The sequence below is a fragment of the Bos grunniens genome, chromosome 19, assembly GCF_055505025.1.
Source record: "Bos grunniens cultivar Pamir isolate PY7600 chromosome 19, Bosgru_T2T1.0, whole genome shotgun sequence".
Classification (NCBI taxonomy): Eukaryota; Metazoa; Chordata; class Mammalia; order Artiodactyla; family Bovidae; genus Bos; species Bos grunniens.
Genome location: NC_141183.1, coordinates 11,307,914 through 11,333,384, shown reverse-complemented (window position 1 = coordinate 11,333,384; position 25,471 = coordinate 11,307,914). Strand labels below are relative to the sequence as shown.

Here is a 25,471-nt window from a genome sequence, read left to right as displayed (position 1 = left end):
CCTCGGCCACTGCTTCCAGGCCCCCCTCCCCATCGGTGGTTGTGCTGGGATTTCCTGAGCCCCTTGCCCAGGAACCAGTACCACGGGGCTCACCCCAAACCAGGAGCCCATGTGATCCCAGCCCCTCCCTCCCTGCGCTCCCCGCTCTCCCTCGGCGGGCGCCTGTCTCTCCCGCCCCCACGCTACCGCGGGAAGGGGTTCCTATGGCACCCCTTCCCCCGCACACACTTAGCTCACTGGCAGCCCATCTGCCCCAGACAGTGAGCAGCAGATGCCTCTATGCACAGCGGTGCCTGAAGTGTGGCCCAGCGCCTGCTGGACGAGAGCATGCCAGCCCAGTGCGGGGCTCACATGATACTAGGCTGGGGCAGGGGCCCCTCACCCAAGGTGAGACCAGGCCATCTAGACAGCTCACCAGGGCCAAGAACCAAGATGTCTGAGCCTGGAATCAGAGTGGCCCTGGAGAGAGTTGCTGGATAGCTAGCTCTTCAGCAGGCTGCTCCCTTGGGAGACAGGTTTCTACAGCTCCCTGACTCCCTGGGGAGGGCCCAAAGTGAGGGGGTTGGTGGACCCCATGGACAGATCCCACAGGGCCAGTCACTGAACAAAGCATGTATAAAGGCTTAGGGGAGAGGCTTCAAAGCACCCACCTCCTGCACAAGTGTAGGACCCTCACCTGGGCCTCACAGGGCTCCTCACTCGGTCTGTCTTGGCCCCAGCCTCACCCCAGCTCCCTCAGCAAGCTTCTCTCTCTCCTGAGTTCTTACAACCGACAGGGGCAAGTGGCAGAGCAGGGTCAAGGGACCCTAGAGCTGGGCTTCCTGAGGGGTGGTCACAGTTCCTGGATCCACTGGTCCCTGGACTCACCTACTGTTTCCAGGATGCATGTGGCCAGTTGGCAAAGAGACTTGTTTCCATGGCAGCAGCCTCTAGCCCTGGGTCCAATGGGGAAGGGTGGGCTGAGGACCCCAAGAGCTTGGTCTTTACCTCTGCTTTGCCCTCCCCAGCCCAGGGGCAGAGTCTGATAGCCCATGGGTAGCCAACAGAGCACTAGAGGGCCAGCCCAGCCTGGGGGAGGGAATTGCTGGAGGGCTGCAGGGCCCCACCCACTGAGGTGAGGTGGTACACACACTCTTCCACCCTCAGCAAAAACAGGAAAAGAAACTGGCTAGGTCTGGAGCCCTATGGACTCTGACTTGACATTAGCTAGATTTTCCTGATTCTGGAAAGAATTAGAACATTTCAAGGATCTGCACATGGGGCTGCTAGCTGCCAAGCCCTTATCTTGTTCATGGGCTCGTGCCCAGTGTCCTGTGTGAGACGTGACAGGGAGAGAGGTGAAACTGTCTTAGGCTGGTGTCAGCCAGCCCGCCTGGGGCAGAGGGATGGAGAGCTTGGCCTCCGAGGACCCCATTAACTGAGACCCCAGAAGCCACGACAACTAAACTCACTCCCAAGCCCTGCAGCACCCCTCTCTCCCCCACCCTTACCCTTGTTTTTCTCCCCTCCTCCCAGCACCCACACGGTGCAGGCAAGCACAAGCACTGGCACACACGCACGCCCCCGGGCCGCCTCTGCTCCCCTCACATCTTGCATTTGTTTTGCTTCAGCAGGGCTCGAATGGGGACACGCTGCACTCTCACAATTGGCAGCTTGCTCCGATCCCCCCGTGCCCCGCCATGGAGGTGCCATATGTCAGTGTCATGAATAAGCATGAGGCTCCATGGCTGGGGGGCTGGGAAATGGCAGCTGCCAATCACCAGCTGAGCAGACATGGGGTAGGGGCTACCATGGAGTGGGTCACCACTACCAGAGGGGTGAGCCAGGTGGGGGGATGGCATGGGCAGAGGCATGGAAAGAGGGTGGGATTGGAGCATGGTCCCTGGTCCTCACCAGGGGGACACATCTCTAGGTGACCACTATGCTTTCCTGAAAACAAGCAAAACCCAAAAGGCAGGGTGTGACCGTGTGGGGGTGTCCAGAGTCCACGAGCCCTGCCTCTCAGCCTTGTCTCTGCCTGTGGGCCCGCTGGCCAGCTCACACCACCTCCTCCAGAATACCCTCCTCCTGGGCCAAATGCCTCAACTTGTGCCTCTCCCCAGCACGTGCTCCATCCGAGCCTCCCACTAGAGAGCAGGGGACCCAGGCTGCACCTGCAGGGAGGAGGATGGAGACCCAAACTCAGCACCTGCGCTGGGCCAGGAACATCTACAACAGGGCCCCTTTCACTCTCACAAAACTCCTGGGAACTGGGATTATTAGCCCCATTTTACAGGTAAGAAAACAGGCTTAGAAAAGTTTTAAGCAACTGTCTCCAAGTTTTACGGCTCGAGAGTCAGGTAGCTGAATTCTGCTCAGGTTTGCCAGTACATTGCCAGAGGCTCCGAGCACTTGGCCCAGGGTGCTGTTCTGTGTCTGCACTGCCCTGGGTGCCTGCCACCTGACTGCCACCCAGGGCCTGGTCACTCCTCCTTTACCTCCCTGCCCTGCCCTCACCCCTGTAGAGTTTACCCTTCCCTGAGGATGCTCTTATCATGCATCTCGGATCCTGCAGAGGCCACACAAGTCATGGGCGCCTGCACATTTGTGTTTTCCCAGCACTGTCCCACCCCTTGACCAGCAGTGACTAATTCAGGCCCGACGCAGCAGGTGGCTGTGGAATGAATGAAGGAATGGACAGAGTCAGGCTGCAAGAGAGCCACGCTCTGAGTGCACCAGCATGACTACAGAAGTGTGTCCCGGGGAGATGGAGGCCAGGCCCGGCCCGCCCCACACCCCAGACCCTTTTTCTCATTCCCAGCCCTGCTGGAGGCTGAGGCAGGCGATTGCGTGGCCTGGATCGGATTAACTGCTCTGAGTTAACTGGCTGTCCCTCGCCGCCAGCATGACGGATCCTGCTTGACATTTCCCTAGATAGTTAATTGATACCCAAGTAATTTGTCATGGAGACCTCGTTATATGCCAACTGGGTCCCCTAAGCCATTAACGTCTGTGCCCCAGAAACAAGATTGGCAAGTTAATAATGAAGCCTTAATCATGCTATTCCCTGCTGGCATGGGAAGAGAATTACCCGGAGACAAGATGGGGTGCTGCTGGGAAGAGATGGTGCTTTCTGAGGGATTTAGGAATGGAATGTCCTGAGAGAGCCTGGCATCCCCTTCCCTGTTTCCCCAACCAGGTGTGCCTTCTTCTGATGACAGTGCTCTCACTGTCCACAGAGGAATTACCCTCCATGAGGTGGGCTATGGCTGACTCCACTCCCTGGCTCCAGGTTGGACACCTGGTCCCCCCTCCCTTCCAGCCACAGTGATCAAATCAAGCAATGATCACAGTCCATCCAGAACCTAGGCCTGGGGCTTTTAAGTGGAGCCTTTGCGACAGAGGGACACACTTCACCCAGGAACACTACAGGGGAGAAAGAAAGCCTGGGCTACTGCCAGCTATCCAGCATCCAGAGGGGAGGCCCCCTGGGTCAAAGGGACAGGGCAGACGTGTGTTGCAGCCAGGCCACACATAGCCAGCTCTGCCCTGGAGTGAACTAACAAGCCCCTGTTATTAGCTTAAGGTGGTTTAAGTTGGGTTTTGTCACATGTAATCCAGAGAGTTCTCAGCTCAAACACCTACAGGCCCTTACTTCAGGATTCAAGCTTGTCTGCAGAGCCCAGGTGAGGTCTGCTCACAAGAGTGAGAAGTCCCGGGCAGGAAGACAGCCCAATGCAGAAAGGCAAGGCCTGGACAGAGGGGATCCCGGTGGAAGAGGAGGAAAGCTAGAGTAGAGGCCATCCAGCATCTCGGGTTGGCAGCCCAGGCTGACATGATGGCATTGAGTTCAGCACTGTGGACAGCAGTGGCTTTCCCCAACATAACACTGAAGGCCCAGAGGAGGAAACAGAGATTTCCCACCCACCTAGGAGACACAGGACAATGAGGTTCATCTTGAGGCTGTGGACAGACTCCTGAAAGATGTCACAGTGTCCTGTGTCTTGAAACAAAGACTCTTCTGGGTACTTAAAAATTCCCCTTTCCTGGTCTTGCCAGTTTCTAGGGTGGTGTTAGGGTGGAGCTGTAGTTCTGAAGAAGAAATCAGATAATGCATCCATTATAACAAAGGAGCCCACATAGGAGTGAGATGAGGGTGAGAGAGGTCCCTGGTGCTGGATGTGCATCAGGTATACCAGGCAACTTAGGCAGGTGGGTACAGAAGGAGTGACACGATACTAGTTATGCTTTGGCGGACTAAAATATTATTCAGAACAAAGGTATATTCTCTCATAGTTTCTGAGGGGTAGGAACCTGGAAGCAGACGGGCTAGCTGGTTCTGGCTCAGCATCTCTTATGAAGTTGTAGTCAAGACAATGGCCAGGGCTGGGGGCACCTGAAGGCTTGATAAGGGCTGGGGGGTGAACTTCCAAGATGGTGCCCTTATATGGTGACTGGCAGGTAGGATCAGTTCTCTGCCATGTGGACTTCACAGAGCAGTTTATAACACGGCAGCTGACCTCTCAAAGTGAATGATGAGCGGGAAAAGGGAGGGTGGGGACACCATCAAGAAAAAAGTCCCAGTGTGTTTTAGGCCTAGCATCAGAAGTGACACACCTTCACTTCCGCACCTTCATACAGGTCACACAGATGGACCTAGTTCAACGTGGCCAGGGGGTTCTATCAGCCCCAAGAGGCCATCTTGGAAGCTGGCTACCACAGGCTCCAAGAAAAAAAATAAATTCAAGATGGCCTGATGCTTTTAATGTACCAAAAAGGGATTTATATTTCTATTGCAGAGTTTGAGAATAACTAATGGATACACAGAAAATAACCAAGCCCAAAACATAAGGCAATTATCAAGTGCAGGAAAAACAAGAGGTTGTACAAAAATGGAGATACAACTACATTACATTACTCAGCTATGAATAGTATGTGCAAAGAAAGAATAATGCAGACATTGAATTCTGACTCAGTGAAAATGGGAAGACGGAAGGAAAATGTGTGGGGGGCTATGTGAGAGGAAACAAACTCTCAACTCCCATAGCAGGAAATCAATGGATAATTTCTAACTCTAGGGGAAAGAAGAAGGAAGAGGGAAAAAAAAAAAGAAAGGCAACATTAGCATGGAATTTAGAAGTAAATATGAAAAAAAACAACCCCCACACCAAAAAAAGAAAGGAAGAAAAAGAAAAAAAACCTAAAAACTGAAATAACAAAACTTTGCATTTGAGCAGGGGAAGTCAAGAAAGGAGAGGAGTGGGTGGGTTAGGATCTACTGGATTTTCATTACTGTTTGACTATTTAAACTATGCATATTTAAAACCCTGGTTTTTTTAAAAAAACACACACACACAACAAAACACCAAAACACCAGTGCAATTTAAGTAACTAAAAGACAAAAATACTCCAGCCTGCTCTCCACTCCCAGCTCTCCATTGGGCACCTGCAGCCCTGAGAAAGGGCCTAGGGAGCTGTGTCTTCTTCCTAGAAAGAACCCCCGACCCACACCCCATGTGCTGCAGTCCTCCCCTGCTCCACCACGAGCCTCTAGCGGTCTCCTCAGTCTCTCTCTGAGTTAATGCAGGTTGGCTTACCTGTCTGTCTTGGGACTGCATTCTTCCTCCACTAGCCTGCCTCCCACCTTCCCTGCCCCCTTCCCAGGTCTTCTGCTGGTTGGGTGGAGAGGAATCAGATTGGGGGGGGCACCCAGCCCTGTCCACGAGCAACAACTGTGCCCCTGGCCCCTCCAGCCTGCATTCCCTACCTGCCCCCAGTGCTGCCCATCATGGTACGAAACCCAGAAGTTGTTCCTGTTTCCCAGGGAGGTGAAATGGGGATAGTGGGCTGTGCTCCATCATTTCTATGACACCTCTCATAATTACCCAGTGTACTATTCATTTGGATGTCAGCGCTGCCGCATGCCTGTGTCTTTAATTAATAATTTGGTAAAACTCCATGCAGAGCCTCGCCAGGGCAGTGCAACAGGGACTACTGGGGCTGGGCCAAACCTGCAGCGGGTGGGCCAGGCTGATGAGGACCCCCACCTCTCCCGACCCAGCAAGTGCAGAGGCCTTAGGCTGGAACCCAGAGCCCTGCTTCCTTGTCCCCAGGTGTTCCCATCAGACCACAGAGCCCCAGGTGAAGCCCCTTAGGGAACCCTTCCAGGGGAGGAAAGCAGACCCCAAGGGCTGTGTGTGTACCAGTGACTGGGGTCTAAGTTGGGGGATTGGCTCCCCTGCAGCCCAGACTGACCCTTGATCCCTGGAGGGTTGAGACCTTAGGAGTGGGGAGGAGGTATGATCAAAGGGCCCAAGGAGCCTGGCTCAGACACAAGCTCAAACAGGTCAATACTTGTGATCAGAAAGGCACAGGGAAGGGATCCTTGGGGCAGCTAGGAACATGGTTGGGCCTCCTCCCTGTGGCCTGGCCTTGATCCGATCACAAAGAACTCCCAGGCCTGGGTGTCCTCTGTTCCTGACTGTTCCAAAAGTAGGGAGGGTGGGCAGACTAGGATCCTGGAGGCAGGTGCTATGAGGGCCCTGGATGTGACCTGAAATGGCCAGGCCTGCCCACCAGCTCGTGGTAGCTTCCAGGCTCAGCCCCTGGGCACCTGGGAAAGGGGCACAGAGGCTGCCAGGCTAACAGGAAGATCTATTTGGATCTGATTTGAATTATTGAGTGTTTCGAGACTTATTCTTGGTTCTGGGGCAGGCTGTGGTCTGCGAAGATGGATATCATTTCGGCCCTATTTTTAAGGCTCTGTGGGAAGGAGCCCAGACGCCACTGCACTTAAGGCTCCTGTGCAGCCTTCTGCAGGGCAGAGCCCCTGGGGGCAGGGGGAGAGGCAGGCAGGACATGCCACCGCCAAGCCCCCGCCCCATTCCCACTGCTTTCCTGCTCTCCCGTGAATGACCCCAGCCAGCAGGCCCTCAGACTCCACGTTGGCCCCCTTCAGTTGCTTCAGCGCCACCCCCATCTTTCCAACCCCTCCACATGAACTCCCAGCTTGGCCTACCCCTCCAAGATGCTCAGGCTATATCCACACCCACCACCCTGGCGTGAGCCAGGGATCCCAGCAAGCTGCTGACATGTTCTCTCTCTTCCTCTCATCTCTGATATGGCCTTGGTGTGGCCAGGAGACAGGACCAAGGGGCCAATGGGTCCGAGAACTGCTACAGAGTCTCTTCCTCCAGGCTGTAGCTGAAACTAGTCCCTTTAATTTCAGATGCCCACCCCACCCCCACCTCCACCCATAAGCCTTCCATGACAGGCTTAAGCCCCCACTCAGCCCACCCAATCTCTGCTACCCTTCAACTGCTTCGCCTGGAACCTCTGAGGTCAGGCCAGGATTTAGGTGGGGCCATAATTAGATTCTGATGGGGTGGGATTTATAGTCTTTGGGGCTTGTGGGAAGAGATGGAAGCCCTTGAAAGCAGAGCTAGGTTGAGTCCTGACTGTCTGAATCTTGCAGGGGACCCTGCCCTCCCACTCCTCACTCAAGCCAGGGGCACTACAGAGGCATTGTGAGGGTGGGGAGAGCACTCCTTAGAAAAACCACTCACTGCCAGACTGACCCAAACTGCTAAAATCAGTAAATAAAGTGGAAATACTACTATCAACTTTATAGAAATAGAAAATTTCACAAACAATTGTATGCCACCAACACACTAGACAATCTAGATGAAATGGACAAATCCCCAGAAACACACAAACTATCAAGTGATTCAAGAACAGAAAATTTTCATAGACCGATAACAAAGAGATTGAATCAGTAATCAAAATCCTCCCAACAAAGACAAGCACAGGGTCAGATGGCTTCACTGTGATTTTACCAAAGGTTTAACAAGAATCAACACCAATCCTTCTCAGACTCTTCCAAAGAAGAAAAGAGGAGGGAACACTTCTAACTATTCTATGATGCCAGTATTACCCTCTATCAAAGCCAAAGACATCACAAGATAAGAAAACTACAGACCAGTATCCCTTATGAATATAGATGTAAAAGCCCTCAACAAAATACTAGCAAATCAAATTCAGCGGCATAGAAAAAGGATTATACACTATGACCAAGAGGGATTTATTCCATAAATGCAAGAGTGGCTCAAAATATTAAAGTCAATCAATCTAAGACATCACATTAACAGAGTGAAGGAAAACGGTCATTTCAAAGGTGCAGAAAAACATTTGATAAATCCAACACCCTTTCATGATAAAAACACAGAGAAACTAGGAATAGAAGGAACTTTCTCAAGCTGATAAAGGTTGAAAACCCCACAGCTAACATCATACTCTGTGGTGAAAGACTGAAAGCTTTCTCCCCCAAGATCAGGCACCTGTCTCTCTACCCCTGGAACAGATAGATTCAGAGGAAAGGAAGAAATAAAACTTTCTCTATTCGCATAAAACATGATCTTATATATAAAACCCTTAAGGAACACATACATACATACATACACACATACATACGCACACACACATTAGTGCTAGTAAATGAGTACAGCAAAGTTGCCAGATAAAAGATACAAAAATAGTTGTATTTTTATACACTTTCAATGGGCAATTCAAAAATAAAACAGTAGCATCAAAAACAATAAAATACTTATTAATAAATTTTACCACAGGAAGGACAAGACATGTTCAAGGAAAATCACAAGACATTGTTAAAAGTAATTAAAGAAGATATAAATAAGTGAAAAGATCCTGAGTTCAGTGACTGGAAGAGGTAATACTGTTAAGACAGCAGTGCTCTCCAAATTGATCAGTGCGATCACTATCATAATTCTAACTGCCTTTTTTGGGGGGCAGAAATGGACAAGCTGGTTCTAAAATTCATATGGAATTACAAAAGACCAAAATATCAGTATGCAAAAATTACCTCAAAATGGGTCAAAGATCTAAATGTAAGAGCTGAAACTACAAAACTCTTGGAGGAAATTTTTGTGACATGAGATTAGGCAATGGTTTCATGGTTATGACACCAAAGCACAAGCAACAAATGAAAAATAGATAAACTGAACTTCATCAAATTTTAAAACCTTCACTCAAAGGACGCAATCAAAAAAATGAAAGGCGACTTCCCTGGCAGTTCAGTGGTTAAGACTCTGCATTCCAATGCAGGGGCTGTGGGTTTGATCCCTGGTTGATCTCAGGCTGTCCCTGTCTCTGACCACTAATGCCTCAGTGTGGAGCCCAGCTGGTGCTGTACACCCCCCATTCTTCATTCACTGGGAAATGACTGTGCCCCCGCCGGCATGGACTCCACGTGGATCCTCACACTCAGTCCCCCAACTGGATCAAACAAGTGCTCAGATCCTCGCAGGACACAGACCCGAGGCAGGAGGGGCACTGCCAGCACAAGGGAGTCAGAAGCCACAGGTACTGAGGTGCAGGTTCCAAAGCCACAATATGCCAGACCCTGGGGTGAGTGGGCAGATGGCCCAGGGCCTGCTAGGGAGGGTGTGGTGAGGTGGGGCTCCCTGTGAACCCCCAGCTGTGATGAGCAGGTATTTTTTTCAGTCCCAGGACTGGGTGGACAGTGGAAGCAGAGGTGAGAAGAAAGATGTGCCAGTGTGGACATCTGGGGAGGACTGGAGATCAGAACCTGGGACAGGCCTTCCCGCCTGTAGGAGTCCCCTTGGAGGTTCCTGTGGAACATGCCAGAAGTTACTTGCCCAGCAGGCCTTTGAGTGGAGCCCATAAGCATGTGAGTGGCATTCCAGCAGCCCACTTGACCCCAGGAGGTCCTCTGTACCCAGAAGCCCCCCACCCTGGAATGGTCCTGTTTCCTACTGCAATGTCCTAACAATGCCTTATACAGGGCTTCAAGAGCAGAGGTTAAGCAGAAGGGGGGCAGCACCCTGCAAGCCCCAAACAGCTGGATGCCTTGCCCACTTGTCCCCTTTGCTTCTCCTAGGAGCCCAGGCCTGGAAGAGAGCTCCTTTCTCATCATGAATGAAAGGAGACACACCAGAGCAGAGAACGGAGGGAGTGCTAAGACCTGGGGCTTCCCTGGGTTTCTGTGCCAGGCTGTCAAACCTTGACAAGCAGCTCCTTGAGAGGCAGCATAAATGGCAAGAAAGGCCTTCAAAGATTCTTCACATCTCTCGGCAAAGATCCCAGAGTTCTTAGGGAACCTGGGGGCCTGGGGGTGAGCTGGCAGGTGGAGGACTGGGGGCTGTGGGTGGAGCCATGTGCCCTTCTGGGATTTAGCTCACATCGAGGGGCATGGCAGGTCAGGGGCCAGAGTCAGGGATGAGGCAGAGCTGCTTCCCAAGGTGGAGATGCCTTTTGAGGCTGGGCCTCTGGGTGAAGAGGCTGGCAGGGCAGAGTGCGTCAGGTTGGCAGGGATGGGGGAGAGCCATTGGCACTTGAACGCAATGGGCTGCCCACCCTCACAGACCCTGGCCAGGACAACAGACGCCAACACCCACCCCTTCTGGCATCAGTTCCAGCCCTCCGCCTGGCACCCATCCCTTCAGCCTAAACTGCCCCTGTATGTCTCCTCCAAGCTCAGCCTCTTCCAGGCTAAGATGCAGCTCTTCTGCCCTTCTCCTGGCCCTGCATGTGCCAGAAGCAGACAGGCTGAAGACCGGCAGGGCAGCCAGGGGCCAAGCCCAACAGCAGCCACCCCAGTCTAGACCCTCCCTGGGCAAAGTAGGAGTGGCTTGGGTCGGCAGGGAGCTGGGTCCTGGTTTATAAATGATCTCGAAGCAAAAGCAGCACGTGCACTCAGAGGAGCAGATAGGCCAGGAGAAGGTGTGGATGTATGCATAGTTTGGCAGCCAGAAGCCCACCTGGGCACTTTCAGAACAGAACACAAAAACACCAGAAAACTCCCTGTGAACCTTGAATCCCTTCCTGTGCTCTTGGGAAATTAATGTCACGGGTTCTCTGGATCTGGTGCCCTACCATGTGAGCTGTGTTCCAGTGAGCTTGCTCTGGGCCCCCAGGCCCCATGACCACAGAAGGGGAAGGTGGCCAGCCCAGTTCATCTGAGAATGGCTCTACCTGCTGCGTCCCCATGTCCTCGGGCACGGGTGCCCTACCTGCTCTGTGGGCCATTCCCTCAGTCCCCAAAGATGAGTTGGAGCAGGAAGCCCAGGAGTCTTCCTGGCATCTAGCTCAGTGCCACCCCCGGCCCTTGCCCTACTGCCCCTGGGTGCCTGGGCCTAGGCGCTTCAGCTCTGGGCTTCAAGGAGCCCGTCCTTACCTGCAGGCTCTTCTGAGACTCCTTGGGGGCACGCCTTTGGCCTTTGTGCCTCCTTGCTCCTGGTAATGACATCCAAGAAATGACAGCATCAAACACCAGAGCCCCCTCACTTCCCAGATGGTCTCTGGAAGCTGAACCAACCTGGATCCTCAGGGGCTTGAGGACCCAGGTCAGAGGGCAAGGCAGATCCTGATGGCCAACCCCTACCCCTGGGAGAGTTCAGGAGTGCCCCTCAGTCCTCAAAGCAGCTTAGCCAAGCGCAGGCCAGGAGGGGAAGGGAACACAGAGGAAACACTGTGCTTGCCAAGGGCTCTGAGCAGGAGAGGACAGGCCTGACATGGGAGCTGCCGGCTGCCACCTCACTGCCTCAGTCTCCTCATCTGCGAAGTGAGCACAGTGCCTGTCTTATGGAAGTGCTGTCAGGATTCAGCAAGCAGCTCCTGCACACACACGGCAGGATGAGAATTACTGTGTACCACACAGGTGAGGGAACAGGCCTGGAGAGAGCAAATGACACAGCTGGTGCAGAACCAGGTTGTGAGCTGAGACCATCTGACTCCCTTGCCCTTTCTGTGAAACCCAAGGGCCTCACAGACAAATGGACCAAGGTAAGCAGGGGGCCGCCAGGGTGGGAGGTAAGCAGTGGATTGTGAGGGTTTCTGGAGAGTCCACACTGGTGCCCAGCATTCTCTACTGTCCCCTTGGGAGCTTTGCGTCTGCTGCTTGGCCCTGCATGTCTGGCCTGAGCTGCAGCACCACAACTGAGAGAGGCCCAGCCACCAGAAATGGCCCCACGTGGGCATGACCCAGCCAGCCCAGCACTCACCTCCCCAACGGTGGGGCAGGGACCCCTTGGACTTCCTGGGTCCTGCGGATGTAGTCTCGGGAGCGGATGTCAGCCTGGGGAGGGGGGCTGGAGTGAGAGGCAGTAGCTGGGGTCCCAAGCTGGCCTCTGGACCAGTCCCCACCCAGAAGGGTGGCCTCTCCTGGGAAAGTCCACAGGGGCCCGGCCTTTAGGACAAGAAGCAGCAGCCCCATCATGTGTGGGTGCCAGGATGCCCAGGCCCTCTGGTCAAGGTGCTTGATGGCCTAAGGGAATTGGCTGGGTGCCCTACTCCTGCTTCAGCTAGCTTTCAGTGGGCTTATAGCTTGTGCTTCCCTGTATGTTTCGCTTGAGCCAATGTTTTTCCTGCTAAAACTCTCTTCTCTGAAGGTTATCTTCAGCCCAGCTTGTCTGTCCCCACTTTTGGTTCATCTGGCTCTCTGGGTAATGTTGGAGAAGGAAATGGCAACCCACTCCAGTATTGTTGCCTAGAGAATTCCATGGACAGACACTACAGTCCATAGGGTCGCAAAGAGTCAGACACGACTAAGCGACTAATGCTTAACGCTGGGTAGTGTTAGCTGTTAACTCTGTCTGTGGGGAAGTGTCTAGAAAGTTCTGCAGAGTCACCAGAATCAAAGGGGGCTTGTGGGCCACAGGCCAGTACCAGACACATCCTGGGGAGAGGGGATCAGGCCTGAGGGGGGCCCCCAGAAACCTTCCACTTGGGTTCTCCCACTGCCTGACCCCATTCTAGGGGGCCTGGCCTCAGGGAGGCCCCTGATCCCACCTCCAATGGGCTTAGCCCCGCTTTGGGCCACAAGACTACAGGACACAACAGCTAATCCTCCTGATTGCTTCTACTTCAAAGTGAATGGGCAAGTGGGCAGGGTGGGCAGCAAGGTATCCAGCGGGGAAAGGCCCTGGAGACGTGAGGCAGTACCACCTCCCTTACCCTAAAGCAGCCTGGCCTGGCCGGGGGACAAAGGGCCTGTGACCAATGGAGCTGGCCTTAAACCCCTCTCTCAGCTTCTCCTCTGAGCTTCCAGAAATAGTCAGGAGGGCAAAATGTACACAGGTGAGTGGGCCCAGGAAGAAGACAGATCAAGAGATAGCCAGTGCCACTGGACAGAACCCCACCCCCTTTCCTGGAAGCGACAGAGTGGGTGGGCTCCTGGATGCAGATGTCTGATTTTTCTCAAGAGCACACACACAGTGTTGGCCACCTCTGAGGGGCTGACGGCACTTTATGGGGTATGCCCCCACCTGCAAGGACACAGTGATCATCCACTCTGGGGCAAGGAGAGGTAGAGGGACAAAGACCTGCCCATAGCACCAGCTCAGTGGAGTCCCTGGTTCTGAGAGCCTGGGAAGAAATCTTCGGTCCTCGTTCCCAGCCCCACTCCTGCCTCAACCCCTGCCCACAAGGTTGTACAGGCGGGTGGGAATGGGAAAGGAAAGGTTTTCTGGGGCCAGGACACATGTCACAAGCTTGAGAACCCATGCATTTACAAACCCTGTGTGGGGAGGGAGGGAGTGAGGCTGAGGCTGTGGGCACAGCACGTCTACCTGGAAGCCACCCTAGGAGCCTAGGCTCTGTGGAGCCCTCGGAGCTACCGGCGTGGGCTTAGTCGTGTGCATGCTGCTGCTGCCACCTGGAGGCCACCCTGCACACCAGCAGCCAGGAGGCCCCAAACCCCAGGCTCTCGGGGTGTGCCAAGCAGCTGGTACTGAGCTGAGAGACTGGGCGGGCCCTCAGCCAGGTTGCCTCCAGTTGATGCAGCACAGGCCTCAGACCTTGCTGGGAAGGCAAATGTGACAGAGTTCCCTCCCAAATCACATCCAAAGCCCTGTGGTAAACCTGAAGACCTGCCGCAATGCGCACCGGCTTCCACCTACTCACTCCCCCAGGCCAGGGCTCCAGCCATATGTTTCCCTGAGTTTCTGGGCATCAAACTTCTTCCTGCCCCACGGTCTTTGTAAATGCTGATCCTCGGGCCTGGACTGCCCTTCCCCGCCTCTTCCAGCAGGCCTCTCCCTGAGGGCAGCTTCCCACAGATCCTCGACTCACGGGCTTTCCAGGAACTTGTACCCCCCGGGTACCTCCTTAAGGCCAAGACATCAATGTGGCCCAAGGGTATCTTGCATGAGGTTCTATCTCCTGCACAGCAGACCAAGCTTTTTCTTGGCTGGGCCAACTTGTCCATGAGAGTTCTGATCCCCTTTGGCCCCGAGTTTGTGCTACATGCCTGGTGTGGCCTGATTGGCATTTCTGGCACAAGTCTTCCTCAGTTGTGCCCAGTGGCCCTGCAGGGGCCTCCCAGCTGAGGACAGCTGCTCCCTCCCAGGCCAGCTGGGCAGCTTGGGCCCTCAGGGGCTGGCATTTGAGCTGACATCAGCTGATTCACCCAGTGACCCAGGGTGCAGGAGGCTGAGAGGGTGAAGACAGCGCCAGGCAGGGCAGGGTTCCAGGATGAGTCCTGGGAACTCTGTACCTTCTAGGCCCCTCTCCTCCCCTCCAGGGCCCAATGTGACCCAAACAGACTCTCCCACAGGTGCCTGTGGCAAGCTCTTAAGCCCAAGGGCACAGGAAGAGTAGGTGCTGTGCGCTAGCCCACCCACCTGGCAGCCCACTCACCTGGCGCACAGGCTCCGGGATCCGAAACTTGCAGCAGCTGTGGGTCAGGCGCACAGCTGCCTCCAGGCTTATCTTGTGGCCCACAGAGACATAGAGGGGCTTGGTGCTGTGGTCGTGGCTCCTCAGGGCCTGTGACAGAGAGGGCGAGGTCAGGGCGCTGGGCAGGCTTTGTGGGTGAGAGGACTGACACATCTCAGGTGGCGGGCAGGGGCTTGGGGGACTGGCGGCACCTTCAGGGCACCTTCCTGCTGCTTGTCTTGGGGACAGGATAGGGCCAGTGAGGACCCAGAGGGCCCCTCAGCACAGTTTTGGAGGGGAGGAAGTAAAGATGCAGGGTCAGCCAGAGTGGCAAGGTCTGGGGTACACACATTACACGGGTGCTAACCCAGGGCCCAGCTGAGGGGTCCTTCTCAGCAGGGCACAGGCCCCTGGCCACTTACTCTGCCCAGGACGGTCCCAGAGCCTCCCATCAGAGGAAATGAGTCTCCTCCAGCCTTTAGGAGCTGTATCTGGAAAACAGAGGAAAAAAACAAACTTGAATACCTTTCTCGGTGAAGGGCCGAAGGCAAGCCTGCTCATTTTCAAACCATGAGCAGTTGCTGAGCAAGGAGATGGAAGGGCCCATCCCGTGAGTGGGTCCTGCTTCCAGGCACCACCTACGGCACTGTCCCACCCTGACAAGACGCTCTCCTCAACCCTGTAGCAGAGAAGGGACAGAAGCCCACCTAGTGCTGGGGGTAGGGAAGCGCCAGGATGGTATACACACAGGGCCACAACCTGCTCGAGGCTGCTTATTTCCTGCTGCTTTCTCTCCTTCTACAAATTTGAGCACTTCTGATTCAACCTGACAAACTTTTTCAGGTGGTAGGGACTGGCTCGCTGAGTGGGTCAGGGGCCCCTGTCAACTCAACAAACACGTGCTCCACTCAGGCATAGGGAGCTGGAAGGAAAAGACAGACACAACTGATCCCCGCTCCCAGTCGGCTGTCCAGGTGGGTGAACCATGCATGTCACTGTCCCCCTCTGGAAGGGGTCCCAGAGGACGGGGATGCCCCAGGCAGGTAGGTGCCCCAGTTCCACGCTGGAGGAAAAGCACGGAACGTTGCACAGGCCCCGAATGCCTAGTACCTACAGGCTCTGCTTCCTGTGGGCGCCACAGCAGCACGCAGGTCAGGGTAGACAGAGCAGGAGAGGCAAACGTGTGCCCAGAGGCTGGGAGAGGAGTTCCGGGTCTCCAGAGATGACCCACCACCCACGAGCAACTCTGGTCTCCTCATTCTGCCCAGCGACCCAGGATGGGAAGAGAGTGTCCCAGCGGAGCCAGCCCACAGCAGGGCAGTCTGTGTCCTGCGCCACACAGGCCCCCTCACCTTCTCCTTGTGCAGAGCATTGTTCTCAAGTCCATCCACCTGCAGGAGTTTCTTGGCCACCCCGATGCAAGGCAGGTCTGTGAGGACACCAAGGTGGCAGGCCACCCCAAAACCTGCAGGGGCAAAGGAAGATGAGGCTGGAGCAGTGAGCCCAGCAGTCAGGAGTCGGGGTGAGGGACACACCAGAGCCTCACCGAGCTTCCCATCAACGGAGGCCTATTGGTGGGCAAGGACTAGGGGTTCAGGCCTCAGAGCCCCACCTTGACCTTGAATCTGGCCCTCTGCCCCAACTTCCCAGCTGGCAGGCTGGATGGATGCCTCCCTCCGTCTGACTAGATTAGGAGCCTAATTACAATTAACATGCTCACATGTTTCACCTGCTTCTCCTTTCATTTTCTGGCACGTTCCATCCTCCCCTCCATTTGTGGCTACCTTGAGGCCTCTGGGTCTCTGCCCCAACTGCCCCAGCACTTTGGGGTTCCTGCCAGGAGGCCAGGATAACAGTGACTGGGGTCAAGGCCCAGGGCTGGCCTGCTGGTCCTGCACTAGCATCCAGGGTGGCTCTGGGCCCACAGGCTCCCAGGGCAGGGACTGAAAACACAATGCCACCCCTTCTCAACTCCCTCTCCCTCCAGCTTTGTATCTGAGGATATGACAGCCCCTTCCCCTTGGTGGTTTTCTCCTGGGTCAAAGTTCTCCCGTGTCGGTGGGGCACATGTGTCCGTTCCTGCTTGGTTTCAGGCCAGGGTCCGCCTAGGACACAGGGCAGGTCACCAGTGGGACAGGCTAGCTGAACTCAAAGTGATCAAAGTGAAAGTGTTAGTCGCTCAAGTTGTGTCTGACTCTTTGCAACTTCACGGACTGCAGCCCGCCAGGCTCCTCAGTCCATGGAATTCTCCAGGCAAGAATACTGGAGTGGGTTGACATTCCCTTCTCCAGGAGATCTTCTCAACCCAGAGATCAAACCCAGGTCTCCTGCACTGCAGACAGATTCTTTACCACCTGAGCCACCAGGGAAGTCCCAGCTGAGCTCAAGGTCTATGACTTTTGGTAGCACTGTGTCCAAACTGGGTGGTGGTACCGGAGCTGGGCCAGCACACGTAGTGGGGACAAGCAGGAAAGAGGTAGGGGTGAAGAGAAGCAGGGGCTCTTTACTAGGGGATCTTGCCAAGGAAAGCAAAACCAGAAGGAGTTGCAGGGCCAGGCTAGGGGGCGGAGGGCCCATGGCCTGGTGCAGGCGACTGCCCCCTTCAGGTCCCTCTCCTACAACCCTCCTGGGCCGTCTTGGGAGCAGGATTACCTAGGTGGTGCAGCACCCCATTTCCATCCACAAAAAGGACCTGGAAGAGCCACAGGGGAAAGTCATAGTCAGCCGAAGCACCTCACGTCCATCAGGCTGGGGCATCCCAGAGCAAGAGGAGGGACCCAGTTCTTTAGGTCTTATCCCTCTTGAGGCAAAAGCACTTCTCCAGGAAGTTCATGGAACCTCTCCCTGCAATGCGGCAAGGCCTGCGGAAGGCCTTCCCTCCAGCCCAGTGAGGTACTTGCCTGGGGCATGAGGCGGGGTTCCCTCTGCCGAAGCTGCTGCACTGCATCCACCAGGAAAGGCAACTCTCGGAAGGCCAGGAAGCCCGAAACGTAGGGGGCTGTCAGGGTCACCATTCGGCAGTCCTCATACAGCACCTGCCACCAGACACCTGGTCACCAGGCACCGGGTCACCTCCCCCTGCCCGCCCTCAGCCCTCATCTGTCAATCTTCATCACTCCGTCTCCCAGGCTCACCCCCAAGTCCCCCCTTCCCTTCCTCACTATCTGGGGACACGTGACCCACCCTACAGGTGGGCGGTGGGGATTCAAATGCTGCCATTTCAAAGGCACTGGCCACACCTGGTCTGTACCAGGCCCTCCTCAGGCTGCCTCCTGTGTAAGTCAGAGCTGCTGTCCTCCTGCCCACCCTGCTGCCAGCCCGTCTGGAGGCTCACAGAAGACCAAGCACAAGAAGCACCTGTGAATAAGGCCAGCGTGTCCTATGAGATGGAGCCTCGGGGAAGAAAAGGCCAGGTCTTCATAGAGGCTACACAGCAAGAAGGGCACCTCTTGCTTTATGAAAAGAGAGTGCAAGTATTTCAGACAAAGGACAGGCATGATCTGAGAGGCAGTCTGGAAGAGAACTAGATCCTGAGAGACTGGAGAGTCCAAAAGGAAAAATTCTCAGGTTGCAATTGCAAATAACCCCAGAGAGAGAAAGGGGGTTACCCCCAGAGATGCACTAAAAGGCCTGGCTAATGTTGGGAGGAGTAGGGGCCAGAGGTCTGAGGCAGACCTGCTGGGGACCATCCAGTTTTCACATGCTCTGGCAGGCTGTTCTTCAAACTCAAAGTCCTATCACAGCATGGAAGAGGGGCTCCTGTTCCCACTTGATTAGAATGGTAAAGGACCTGCTCAGAGAACAGGATGGCAGCCCTAAGTCCTTTAACCTTGAGTTTTCATTAGAGCCAGACCTGCTTGAGGTAAAGAATGTTTCCCACTAAGCACACCTCTCCAGAAACCTCGGATATCCTGGATTGTTACTAGCCACCCCACACCCCAATCTCTTGGTGACAGCTTTCAAAATCATATTTTCACCTCTCCCTCTAAGCTGGGTCATAACAGCATGTCCAAGTGAAGATTACTCTAATAGTATTGAGGAAGGGCTGGTTCTTCCAATATTTTTATCAGTGATTCACAGGAGACTCATAAAACTGCCAGTGATTTAGACTGGGCAGGGTCCAGGTGGATGACAGACTGGAGAATTCAATTCCCAGTGACCCCAGCAGGCTGGAGTGCTGAACCCCATGCAACAGAATGACTCTTCACAGGGACACAGGGGAAGTTCAAGTGTGGCCTGAGTTCCCATAGGCTGATGGTGGCTGCTTATGTCTGAATCTCTCTGAACAAGTTCCAGAAACCAAAGATCCACAGAAGAGGAGATAAACCTCCCCTGGCCCCATGCCCACATCATAACCAGGAGACGACAGAGTACAACCATCAGTGTGCACCTACATGTGGAAATAAACAGCCCAGACTCACAGAGCCAGCACTAGGCCCCACACTGGGAAGGCAGGAGGGGATGGGGCAAGGGCAAGGGGTATGGCAGGGCCTACTGGTTGGGAGCCTGATGGAATGAGACCTGGGGGTCAGCTCTGGCTTTACCAGGAAGATGCTGCTCTGGGGAGAAACAGGTGAGCCCTGGGGGCTCAGGGAGAAGACAGTGAGGACAGAAATGTAAGCTCCTTTGGAAACGAGAGTATCAAAGAATCAGAAGACACATTGGCCATCTTTGCTTCAGAAAAGAACACGATTTATTAACATGACTACACTTCACAGTTCAAGACTTAAGAAACCCAACGAGCCACCCAAACTCCCAGCCCTTGAGTTTCCTCTTTAAATATAACTTAAAAGTCAACAGAGAAAGGCAGTACACAAAAACTACAAGAACTCAGAAGGCAACGATCAACGCTTTTGAGCTGATGAAATGCTGCCCCCAACCAGTTGTGCATCAGAGGGAAATTAACAGAGAGCACAACCTGGGAGAAATAAAAACAGAACCATAAAAAAAACCTGGCAAGTTAGGAAACCCAGCATATGTATGATTGAAAAAGAGAAACAAAACTGTGGAGCTGAAATAATAAACAGAACTAACACTTAAAAGCACAATCTAAGAAACGTTCCCAAAATAAAAAGTGATCTGACCCCACGCACTGAAAGACCCAACTGGGAACGCGGGGAAACTGACGTGGAAGAGCCAACTCAAGATGTATGTTAGTGGAAAAAAAGTAAACAGGCAACATTGCGGGGAGCCGGTGAGGCATTCTGCTCATGACAAAGGTCATGAGGAAGGAGGCTCGGCATACGCAAAGGCGGGATCGAGCCTCAGGAGTCCCCCCGGATATTCTCGAGCATTTTCCCCCAAAAAACCAGAGTCTGCCTACTTTATTGCTTTGTGCTCTCACCTCTGACTTTACTGGGGGCTGTCCCCTACCACCATCTCTCTCTCTCTCTGTCAAAGAGTTAACTTACAGCTCCAATTAATAAAGTTCCTGGGCAATTAGGAGTGTTTAAATCCAAACCCCTCAGATGGCTCTCTAACTCGCCTGACAAGTTTACCCAGACTCCTGCAGCTATGCATACGATTGTTTACAGTCTCCTAGCCTCCAGAGGCACGGGAAGCTTAAGATATTCAAATAGCTTAGAGCCTCTCAGAGAGTTAAAAACTGTCAGAATAAACTAGTCAAGGATTTCATTGATGAGTCAATGCTTGTTGCCAAGTTTTCACATCCCCTGAATTGTATCCTTGAATGTGTATTAATTAATAGTTGGTATATAGAAAAAATAAGTAGTGGCCTTGGTGTTAGTAACTTTAGACCCTTAAGGTAATAAATTCTTTCTTTGTTGTAAACCCATTACACATCCGCCCTATAGGAATGCAATTTTATCTTTGGAAGATGGTGCCAAACCTTAAAATAATTACTCTTAGAGAAAGTAAGTCTTTGTTGATAAGTCCTTGTCAAGAGTCATAAAATGTTAGTAGGCCTTCTGGCCAGAAGATGATGTAAATCACCTAAACCATTTGTATACGATAAATTTGCAGGAAAGAAACCTTGGTTTTTGATAAGAATCAAAGACTGCTGACTTTGCATCCCCTATTATCCTCTATGTGTAACTTAGGGTATAAAAGCCCCTGTTAAAAATAAAGCTACGGGCCTTGCTCACCAACGCTTGGTCTCCCCATGTCATTCTTTAACTTCCAGCTGAGTCTCCATCTGGAGCGCGGAACCCACCACGCTTACTAATTATGCCTGGGCTTCTAAGACCCACTCGAGAAGGTGTCTAGGGTGAGGCACCTTCCGCTATTCGAGAGGGCGCCTGCGGCCTACGTAAGTGGTGCAAACTTCTTGTCTTGAAGTTTTATTGGTCTCCCGTGTAAACCAAGCTACTCAGCTTCTTTTCTCCACTGAATTTTCCTACTGAGCTATCCTCATTCTATTACTCTTTATATCTTTGATAAATAAATAAATAGTCGCCGACGCCATCTCCCCTTCGAATACCCTGGATCAGCCGGGGCTGGTCCTCGGCACAACATACTGGACCCCCCTCCCCCCAAAAAAAATCCCCACAGTAATCATAATCTACTGGCAACAGTAATTATTTAACATAAAATATGTCAAAGTCTTACAGATCAGAGAACACATTTTAGAGATTAAGGACCACTGGGGAAATGTGTTACGGAAGGGGTGATGGAATTCTGTATGTGCATTCTAAGGTGTGATGATGACACCACTGGTATGCAGAAAAATGTCACTCTAGGACAAGCCTGCTGAGCTCTCATAAGCTCTGGGAGACACTCCTGAATTTCAGTGTGCACAAAGAGAAGACCGCAAAACCAGGTGAATCTTTAGAGGGTGTTCAATGTGTTATTTCAACTTTTCAGTATGTGTGCACATTCTCAAGTTACAAATCTGGGACAGGGAAAAATCAATTGTGCTAGTTAGCATGTGGGCATGATCTGGATGGTCCGTAATCTCTGTGAAGATCTGCAAGTTCCAACCTAAGCTGGCATTAGGCTCACCAACGGATGAACCAAACGGCTGAACTGCACTTGACGTACTCAATTCAGTTCTGGGTGCTGGATATAAAAACGAGCCCTGCTCACTGCAGGCGGGCCAGAGGGCCAGCAGCAAGAGGAGGAGCTGGGAATTACCCCAATGAGACTCAGGAGAACACACAACGGTCTTCAAATAGGAGGGTTTTCAGAGAAGGGCAGGAAAAGTTTGTCCTGTACTATGCACCAGAAAGCAGAAGTAACAAACAAGTACATTTCAGCTCTATATGGAAAAGAACATGCTCTTCCAGTTACGGAATGGGCTCTGTGTGAGGCCACAATTTGTCAGGCACGACAAGAAAAGAGTTTCTGGCTGTGTGAATGGCAGACCAGAGACTCACAGCCTGGGTTTGCTATGGAATCACAGGAAGGATTGTCAAAAAACCCCAAATATCAGTAAATGGAGAGGGGCCCAGGAATCAACAACTTTATTGAGATATAATTTGCTACCGTAAAATTACTTGAAGAGTATAATTCAACCATTTCTGGTATTTACAGAGTCATTCAACCATTGCCATAATCTAACGTTAGAACATTTTAATCTCTCCCAGATAATTCTTATACTCATTAACAGTTACCCTCCATCTCAATCGCTAGACCTTGGCAACCACAATACTACTTTCTGTCTCTACAGATTTGCCTATGAAATCTTATTTCTAAACACACTTCCAGGTGACTCTGATTGCACAGAATCATAGATTGGCATTTGGGAGTCACTGGACCAGACTCTTATAAGAGCATTCCTTAGACTAAGCACCCATAGCATAGGATGGCAAGTGCTGACTACATCCAAGTGCTGGGGTTCTGAAAAAAATACAGTATAACCCTACTCTTGAGAACCTACAGACGGTGGGAAAAACAATATAAACCAATAACTTCTTTTCTTTGAGAGGGGTTGGGAACAACCCCTAGAGAAGGAAATGGCAACCCACTCCAGTATTCTTGTCTGGGAAATCCCATGGACAATGGAACCTGGCAGGCTACAATCCATGGGGTTGCAAAGAGGCAGATACAACTTGGCAACTAAACAAGAAGGACAGACTATTCAAAATGATTACTACAATGAAGGGGAGTTGACTACTGCAATAGGGAGAGTGCTCTGCTAATAGGCTGTAAGATCTGAGAGGATCTCTTAAATCAGTAACTTTATGGGGAACACATGTATACCTGTGGCGGATTCATTTTGATATTTGGCAAAACTAATACAATTATGTAAAGTTTAAAAATAAAATTAGAAAAAAAAAATCAGTAACTTTAATACAGTGTGAGAAGTACTGTAAGAACATATGCAAAACAAAGAGACCTAGGACAAGAAGGTGATTAATTCTGCAGGTAGAGAACGGTACAGAGCGACGGGAACAACTGAATTGAAAAATGAGAAGCTGTCCTAAGAATTAACAGTACCTTAGCATTTACTTTTTGAGGGCTTACCACATGCCCGTTAATTGCTTTCCATACATGATCTCAATTATTCCTCACCAAACTCTGAGTCAGGTATCAATATATTTCTGCTAAATTCTGACTAAAAGCTCTTCGAGTAAAGTGCAAAGACACTGAGGCAGGAAGATGGCAGCTCTGGGAGCAGGCAGAGGAGCATGGAGGGGGAAATGCTGAAGCTGCAGAGCAGAAGTTTCTTTGTCAAGCTCTTCTTCAGCCAAGGCTTCCTGAGCTGTTGACTCCAAAGGAATGGTGGGTGCACTGTTCATTCATTCACATATCTATTTGAGCATCTTCTATGTGCCAGGCATCAAGCTAAGTGCCAAGGCTATAACTGGTGTGCAAGAGAGTACAGTTTCTACTATTGTGGAGTTTACATTCTGGTGCAGGAGACACACAGGCCAATTCTATCCCAGGTGATAAAGAGGAATGAGAGGATGCTGGGAGCAACCCCTGGTCTTGTAGGACGAGGTGGGGGACTTACTGGAGGACCTAAGAGATGAGGAGTTAGCCAGATAAAAAATATTCCAGGAGAGGAAACATCACTGCAAAGGTTAGGCAGGCAGATACAGCGTGGAGTGCTTGAGGAAGCGGAAGTCCTCCAGAATGGGGTGGGTGATGAACGCGGCAGGTGGCCAGAGGTGAGCCTACTGTGAGTTATATTAAGCAGGGGTCAGATCATGAAGAGCCTTTATGCCTTGTTAGTGAGTGTTGCTTTTATTTACTGTGCGATCACAGGATGGGCACTTAAGTGTTTTAACTGGACTAGGTGGTGACTGCTCACATTTGCTTTTTAGGAAAACTGCTCTGTTGGCAACATGGAGAAAGGACCCTGGGAAGATTCCGCCTGTCCCCTATGCAAGAGGTGACAGTGGTACAGCCAAGAAGGGGCAGCAGCGATAGAGACAAGGGGACAGACTCCAGTGATTTTAGGTGGTGGGAAAAATGTAGTTAGTGTGTGACCAGCTAAGGGGTATGGGAAGACAAAGATTTCTAGCGTCTTGGGCAACTTGGGGGTATGTTGCTGTGAGTTCCTGAGATGGGGAGCAAAAGATGACTGCCAAACTTGGAGATCATGAGTTAATTTGGATTTAGGTCACAGAATCTAGTCAGTTTTTGCTCCCCTCCTCTTTTCTTCAAAAGCTTTCCAATTTATTAGTGAACTCCCACAAGAGGAGAAGCGGGGTTCTACCCTGGCACTGTTCCCTGTCCAGAGTCCCGCCTCTCTCACTAATGCACCCGGGGACCCAGCGGTGCGGCCCCTGGCCAGAGTCCCCTAGGGGTTACCTCAAGCTCTGGGTAGCTGAGCACCACCAGGGAGGCGCAGGCGCTGCCACTGTCGTCTTTCACAAAAGACACGTCCACGCCCCCGACCCTCTGCAGGCCTGAGAAGGCGGGGTCCCGTTGCCAAGCCTCCGTGTCCCGGTCCACAACACGGGCCTTCAACGAGGCTTGCTCCCTGAGAGTAGAAACAGGTCCAGCGGGCCGCGCGGCCCAGAAGCCCCGCACCCCGCGGTCCAGCTAAGGCCGCCCTCACGCGGATTCCAGGCCCGGGAGTCGAAGCTCTACCAGGGACCCTCCGGGTCTCGAAGTCCCTCCCTCCCCTGGGACCCAGACGCGGTCCCGGAAGCTACAGCCCTTTCGCCCGCAAGCCAAAAGCAGGCCCAGGCCCCTGCGGCCCTAAGTCAGGGGTTATGAGGTCGGAGGTCCGCGGGGAACCACGTCGCTCCAATCCCCGGACTTCGCGCGTCCCCTGCCTCATTACCGTTTCCAATCCAACAAGATCTCCTCAGGCGGTTTTCCAGCCGCCTTTCGGGCCATGCCGCTGCCTGGAGCGCCCCCTTCCTGTAGCGTCACTTCCGGAGCGCCGCGCGCAGGCGCTATGCCTGCGTCGTCGCCGTTGCAGCGTTTGCTGAGGCTCTTGGACACCGCCGTCTGGTGGCCGGAGGCCTAGCTGGGCATTAGCTGCTCCGAAAGAGCGGCAGCCAGCCATCAGAGTTGACCTTCTGACATAGCCGCGGGGAAGGGAAAGTCTTACCCCTCCAGAGCTTCTGACGGCATGTGAAAGTTACACTGACAAACACAGATCTGCAGGAGAAAAGCATGTGTACATATTTTACTGAGTTTCTCCGCGTACCTGCTTACCTTGTGGCTTAGGTGGTAAAGAATCCGCCTGCAATGCGGGAGACCTGGGTTGGGAAGATCTCCTGGAGAAGGGAAAGGTTACCCACTACAGTATTCTGGCATGGAGAATTCCATGGACTGTATAGTCCATAGGGTCGCCAAGAATCGGACACGACTGATCGACTTTCTCTGCTACACGTACAGGGAGGGGACCCCTCACTAGAGAGTAGAGACCTAAAGAAGTGGC

General features: G+C 52.7%; 1 protein-coding gene across 18 annotated transcripts in view; it reads right to left on the bottom strand.

Moving 5' to 3' along the window:
- Positions 1 to 24,949, bottom strand: part of ENDOV (endonuclease V) — a 38,334-nt gene extending 13,385 nt beyond the window's left edge. For 3 of the 18 annotated variants that reach the window (XM_086356534.1, XM_086356535.1, XM_086356533.1), the window contains exons 1-9: positions 24,866 to 24,949; positions 24,388 to 24,559; positions 17,571 to 17,705; positions 17,323 to 17,362; positions 16,023 to 16,135; positions 15,093 to 15,161; positions 14,653 to 14,781; positions 12,018 to 12,091; positions 11,192 to 11,250 (exon numbers count right to left, since the gene is read on the bottom strand). In XM_086356534.1, coding sequence (XP_086212660.1) covers positions 11,192 to 11,250; positions 12,018 to 12,091; positions 14,653 to 14,781; positions 15,093 to 15,161; positions 16,023 to 16,135; positions 17,323 to 17,362; positions 17,571 to 17,705; positions 24,388 to 24,559; positions 24,866 to 24,921 — 847 coding nt within the window. In that variant the 5' untranslated portion in view covers positions 24,922 to 24,949. Of the gene's footprint in view, positions 1 to 8,497; positions 9,627 to 11,191; positions 11,251 to 12,017; positions 12,105 to 14,652; positions 14,782 to 15,092; positions 15,162 to 16,022; positions 16,136 to 16,216; positions 16,326 to 17,322; positions 17,363 to 17,570; positions 17,706 to 24,387; positions 24,560 to 24,865 lie in introns of those variants that run through there. The other 15 variants (XM_086356539.1, XM_086356537.1, XM_086356538.1 and 12 more) reach the window with 13 other exon arrangements.
- Positions 24,950 to 25,471: the final 522 nt, after the last annotated feature.